Below are 6,727 nucleotides of genomic sequence, written 5' to 3' on the forward strand. Positions count from 1 at the left end.
ATTTTGTGAGTAGCTTCTATTCTTGTCATGTGATTTTAGTAAAGCCCTTTAACTTGAGTTGAAACAAGTAATATATATATATATATATATATATATATATATATAACTCTGAAACGTGTTAAAATGACATATCAGTGGATAAAGACAATTATATAATGATGTTGTATGCATATACATTATTAATCTAAATATATGAAACTAGTTGTTAAAGCCTCGATAGATCTTACAGGCTATGAGGAAAAATAAATGTAAGGCTGGTTATTGTGTGTGTTTTACAAATAGGTCGAAAGCAAGCATATACCAAACAAGAGTTTAATATCAGTATTCTAATGTACATTTATTACACATTTTAAATAAATATTCCATCCTTAAAATTATTTTACACATCCTCAAATAAAAATATATTTATATATGTATAAAAACAGACATTCAGGGGGCAAAAAGAACACAAGAGGGCAAGGGGTAGTGGCTGTGTTGAGGGGTTCCTTACACTTCAATGCATTTAGTACATATCAACATTACAGTCAGAACAGAAACCTGGGATTATCAAATGTAGCTGCCACATTGTTCCATCAGACACCACAAAAGCTCAGTTTGCTTCAACCGTGTGAGAGAAATGCTGAATGATACCAGCTTTATCACCACGACTATACGCAGGGTTTACTGACCCCCACCCCCCGGTGCTCTCCGACGCAGTGTGTGACAGTTTGTGTCTCTGAACGCCACGTTCCCTGGCAGCGCGGTCAATCAGGGCCCTTCAAGTCTCCTTGAGCAGCAGGCGAGAGTCCAAGAGATGACTCCACTGGTCAAAATAACATTAAAAAAAGACAACAACAAAAAAGCAACACAATGCACTCTACTAGGATATCCCCGATAAGTCAGACAATGAGTTATGTGCATCTAAAACAAACTTCTTTTTGTTTCGTTTTTTCACTCAGGTCAATACTAAAAGTCTGGAGTACAAAAATAGATTTCTCATGTTTTTTGTCTATGTACAGTTTTTTGTTTTTACTCTGAGAAAAATAGAAAACAAACTACATATTAAGATATAGTAATGCTCAGTATAAAAATGTCTCTAGAGGTTTTTTTGTGGAGAGCAGAGGAGTGTGTCTGCTGCTTTTCATTCAGTCACTTGCCAGTTCCTCCTCTTTCTCTCTATCTTTCCTGTCTTGCCCCTCGTCCTCAGCGCTCTGATGAGTATCGTGTGCGCTTAGTCCTTTGACTGAAGGGGTAGTGGATGAAGTCGAAAGGCCTGTGGTGACTTGGGTGGGCAGGCTGCTGCCCCTTCGGCAGCCTCTTCATGAAATGGACCTCTCGCTGGTGCTGGCGTGTCCGTGAGCCTTTTCGCGGCCGCCCTCGCCGGGTGAAAGCCATGTACCACCCCTCGTAGCGGGCGTTCCTCAGAGCCGTGTAGTTGTTCTCCAGAACAATCTCAGTGAAGATACAGTCGCGGCCTTGTCCGTTTTTCTGCAGAAACACACCCACAGAGTAAAAACAGTTAGTGGGAATGTACAGAGAAGAATCCTTGATGCATTTTTACAGATGGGAAATATCAGATGTATAAATGCTTCCCCTACACACACAGACAGACACACACACACACACACAGAGCCCTCCCCACATACATGCAGCATATGCTACAGTCATTACAGATCAGAGAGAGGGGGATGATAGTAAGCCATGTCTCTTCTTCCCCTTTAGCAAACATCCAGCAGCCTCGTGGGTCAGTAGCTGCAGGTCGGATCCTCCAGCCGTAAAGCCTCAATCAGCCCCCGAGTGTCACTTTCACTCCTAGTTTGATCTCCTGTTGCATTTGTGCTTAAATTTAACTGAGGAGGCCTGCTTGAATCGATAGATCCTTAAATACACCACAGGGGTGGGAAGCCAGTTAAAAGGTGGGTGACCTCCAGTTGGTGATATCATCAAGTTAAAAACATTCGAACATTTCCACTGCTGATGAATTATACAGTAAGGTCAGATGAAGAAGCAGTAGCTGGACTTGGATGCTCAGTGCTAGCCTACTGTAACAAGCTCGTTTTGGACAAAAAAGTGTGTTAAAAATAGTCATGATGCACCCAAGTGCATACATACATCCACTGTCTGTTCATTCTTTCTCTCTACAACACACACACACACACACACACACACTGGGGCCAAGGCAGGCTGTGACTGGGCTGCTAGCTCGGGGCAGATGGTGTACGGGGCAGGGTGCTGGTGGGTGGAGGGGAGTGCCTGCGTGGGGGGGCCGCTCTGTTTATTAGCCGTCACAGTGAGACTGGGGGAACTGAGATAGCCTCACACACCTACACACTCCAAATACACATAATGAAACCCTAACCTGGGCGCTCATAGTGTAGAACTCTAATTTATAAGCTACAGTGCAAGAACCATAGAACAATCAGTGGCTTCTGAGCACTCACACCAACACCAAACACACACACCTCCAGCAACGTGCTAAGCATATACCAGATTAGAGGTTGTATTATATAAAAAGCTGCCGGTGGACGTGTTTAACAGGCTGACACTAAATCTCATGAAAAGGCCCAGTATTAATCCATCTCTTAGCACTTTCTGACCTCTACTGTGTCTGTAGCTCTCAGCTCCAGTCCCACTGAAGACCTAAATCTTTCAAAGTCACCTCAGAAGTACTGAGTTTCAGGCTGGTTGTGTCCTGTTTCGATCAAACAAACAGCAGGACGAACTGTGTTTGCTGGGGATTATTTTCAGATAGTAGCTTAATCTCCTACACGTTAGGTAATAGGAACTAAGTGTGGATACCCTTGGTTTCGCTTTTTCATGGCGTAAGATGATTGTTGGTCTTCTTATGGGATTTGTTGACATCAGAACCATACCATTACTGTAATTTCACAGTTTTACTGGTCTTCAACTTAAGCTCCCAGATTGAGCTGCAAATGTAAAGTGTTGCTGATGACACACCAAAGACTAATGGATGCAGATTTCTTGCCTTGAGGTTTTCTCTCACTCCACACTAAACCACCAGACAAACATTAAAGCGACCTCTAGCTCCTTGAGCTGCTGTTGCCGTTGACATCTTGACCCCGGCTACAATAACCAAGCGCCTGCATCGACTGATCAAGATCAACTTTTCTCCTCACCTTGCCGATGAGTTTTCCCCTCTTGTTCATGCAGATATAGAGGCCCGTCTCGGCTCCTTTGATGCGCACTCGGCTCCCGAACGTGTCCGTTTCCACAATGAGTTTTGCTAAAGAAAGAAAAACACAAACAGTCTTTTTAGAGAAAGAGATGTGATTTTAAGACGTGCCTTGTTTAGTGATTGTTCTGACAAAACTCTTCAAAAATCACAGTGTATGCATATGTGTATATGGACGTTGAAGCGTGCAAAAAATGTGAGTGTCTCCAATACTGCATGCTCTCTCTTTACACACACACACACACACACATGCTAAAACCTGTGGGACCATTCCTTCGGACTCGTGCAAGCTGAAATTCTTGCAAAATGATAAAACCACGTGTCCCCTAGATTCTTTGAAAGCTAAAGAGGCGATCCTGGAAGGCCCATCAAGAACTCCTTTTCAAATAAATCTGCATTGACCTCACGCATGAAGCTCCACATTTATCTCCCACACAGGTAACACGGAGCGGTGCTTCATGGAGCTTTTGTATGTTACTCCTTAATAGAACAAGACACTGTGGGTGAATTTCATTGTTACTGAGCCTTTGCAGAACAACAGCTGCACTCACTTTTTCATAGATCCACAACATTAACAACCAACGGCAGACAACTTTATATAAATTCTACTTTAATTCGCATTCTCTTATAAAAATGGTTCCCCGCAGGGTTACTGGGGTCACTGCGGATGGTCAGGGCCTTCTGCACCCTCTCACTGACTAACCACTACATGACTGAGAGTTACAGTTGTGGTCAGAGGCAGCAGTTAGAATTAGTCTGAGATAAAGACAGACCTGGAAGACAAACGCTCTCTTGCATTCACACACTTCCCCTCTCAGACTGTCATTTCACACAGACTGACTTCAGGTATTCTGAGTACACACACATGCAATTACATCCTGCAGCAGCTCTATCTCTACTATCAAGGCATATTTTGGTTTAAATACAACGAAGACTGCAGGCCAGCAACACAGGACAGGGCCCGTTCTGAGGCTGGACTGAACAGGGCTGAACGTAGGGGTGAGGTATGGGGGGGGGGAAGCAGCTATACAGGAAATGTTCAGGAGGTAGTGCTAAGATGACTTCTAATGGCTCTTCCAGACAGAGAGGGATCTCTGGAGGATCACCTCCAGCACTATCCACAACCCACTGGACAGTCTCTCTCTCCCTTCAGCACTGACTGGATCACAAACTGAAAAGTGCTGATGATAAAGGGCAATTTTTCTTTTGACTGGAAATTCCAGCATTTTTGGCAAACACGTGTAGGGCTGACAGACTGGAATGTCATCCAGCATATTCTGCACTCATTCACATAAGAAATCCCTTCTCTCATTCTGTTTATGGAATATGATTTTAAAACGGAAGCTCAAACATATGGCTTTTATTTTTCAGTGACTGCATCTGAAATATTTTGCTCTTTGCAAATGCACCATGCCCATGTTTTACAGTATTTTAATATAATTTAAGCATATAGGTCCTGAGCCATGTTAGAAAAAAAAAAAAGTAGAAAAGCAAGAATTAAATGTAGAGGGAACGAATTGGATTCCTGATTTTGCAAATTTATCCCATCATAGAAACAGGCTTTTCAAAAAAAAAAGTGAAATATTCTACAAAATAAAGGTGAAATATTCCACAATGCGTGTTAATCAAATTGAAATCACTTAACTTGGAATAATGCTATTTTAAAATGACTGAACAGACACCGGAGTGAAAATTATAAAGTGAAATAATTACATAATATTCTATGATTTGGTGAGAAGAGTCAAGAAAAATTAGATTGGAATTATTTTCAGAATAAATTCACCAATACGCACAGAACTCGGCCCCTTTCCCCGGGCATGAGTGGGACCTCGCCGGGCATCAGTGAACCGTGTTTCGGTGTCGTTACTACAGCATGAGCTCGGCTCTTTATGTGAACTCTTACCGTGCACATCGCCGTCTTCAGCCATGGCGTTGATCTTCTTGTTGGGCAGGACTTGGACGTGCTTGCCGCTGGTCCGGCTGTACAGCTGGTAGATCCGGACCAACCTGCGGCTCACGCGGTCCGTCACTTTGCTCTGCTCGCTTACATGCTGCGTGAAATTAGGCGGGGACTGATTGGTTACCTGTCAGAAATTAGATGTCACCATAATCATCAGTACGTGTCCACCGTCTCTCTGTCTTGTTTTAAATAGTTTTATTTATTTGGGGTTAATATTAAACTTCCAAAATCTGACACAGAGAGTGAAGCCTAAATAATCAGTGTAGTAAGTTCAGTCAGTGTAGTGAAGTGTGTGAAGCGCCCAGAAGGAAAAGATATTCTAACGCAACAACAGCTTGTTGTTGTTTTTTTCCCCCGAGTGACAAGTGTAACAAGTTCCAGGAGAGCTGCTGCCAAATGAAATTAACAGCTTCCAAAAAGACGCACGGTGTGATTACAGGTTGTGCGTACAGTAGAATGTGCGCCACGGCGCACAGCACAAACACCACGACCGGCTGAGAGGCTCCACGGTGCGGACACAGCATCTACTTTTTTATCTCTTCCTCTCTCTCTCTCTCTCTCTCTCTCTCTTCTCTCTCTCTCTCCCTCTTTGTCGCGCTCTACTGTGATGAAATGGCTGCTGATGGAAACATTGGTCGTCGGTTACTTTTTGCAAAATTCGCAAGCAGCTCCCCTCTGCCCCGTCTGTGCCCGCGCGTACTGTGCCAGGGCCGGTATGTTCGTCAGCAACCTGCCAGCAGGCCGCGCGCCCCGCTGCCCGGCACACCGTGGGAGCCATCCGATACTGTTGTATCACATAATGTTATGATGATCCCTCACCTTTCTGCGCTCCGCATCACACGCTTCCACTGCCATATGTTTTAGAGATTTTTACAGCTAATCCTCATTTTATCGCCCAAACCATTAAAAAAAACATTTAAACACGTGTATATGAGAAGAAAATAGAAGCAGTGACATACCTGAGCATAGTAGCAAAACGCGAATAAGTGTAGAAACCTGCAAAGGAGAAGAATAACATGCGTTAGGTGCGTTCCATGTATGAGTGAAGGAGCAATAACTGTGCGTAAAAAACAGAGTGGAAGCGAAAACACTCACAGGTAGCTGAGTCTGGATGGGATGGGTCGCATGTTGGAAGGAGGTGGAAAAAAATCTCTTAGAGTAAAATTCGAGTCCAGGTGATCGAATCCGGAGGTTTCACCAAAATCCACAAAAAGGAAAAAGAAAGGTCAGAGGTGCTGACACGGAGGCTCCTGCGCGCAAAGAGGACGCATTCTTCACCAAATCGGTGTCATCGCAGGCAAACACAAGCAGATCCACTCAAACAGATGAATAACTGTTATTAGTGATAGTTCAGAATAAGGACGGTCCCTTCTGCCAGAAGGCTTCACAGAGTCGAGGTGCACTTGCAAAAAGCGAAGCGCTGAAGTTCTGGGGGAAAAAAAAAAAAAAAAAGCTCTGCAGGATTTCAGCTGGTTTGAAATTGACAAACAAGTTGCCCTGTGCTGTCAAGACAGCTCCCTCCCTGCTTTGTAATCCCCCCCGTGCCTTCAGGTGTGTGAACTCGGGTTTCTTCTCAGCGTTCTCGCAGTGTCGGT

At 43.9% G+C, this 6,727-nt stretch overlaps 1 protein-coding gene across 1 annotated transcript; it reads right to left on the reverse strand.

Moving 5' to 3' along the window:
• Positions 1–390: 390 nt before the first annotated feature.
• On the reverse strand, positions 391–6,525 carry fgf8a (fibroblast growth factor 8a). Its single transcript, XM_026355729.1, is given in 6 exon segments — positions 391–1,268; positions 1,270–1,467; positions 3,117–3,223; positions 5,076–5,256; positions 6,092–6,128; positions 6,228–6,525. Coding segments are annotated over 6 exon segments (699 nt in total). The 5' UTR covers positions 6,260–6,525; the 3' UTR covers positions 391–1,124.
• Positions 6,526–6,727: the final 202 nt, after the last annotated feature.

Source organism: Anabas testudineus, chromosome 15 (assembly GCF_900324465.2).
Source record: "Anabas testudineus chromosome 15, fAnaTes1.2, whole genome shotgun sequence".
NCBI lineage: Eukaryota > Metazoa > Chordata > Actinopteri > Anabantiformes > Anabantidae > Anabas > Anabas testudineus.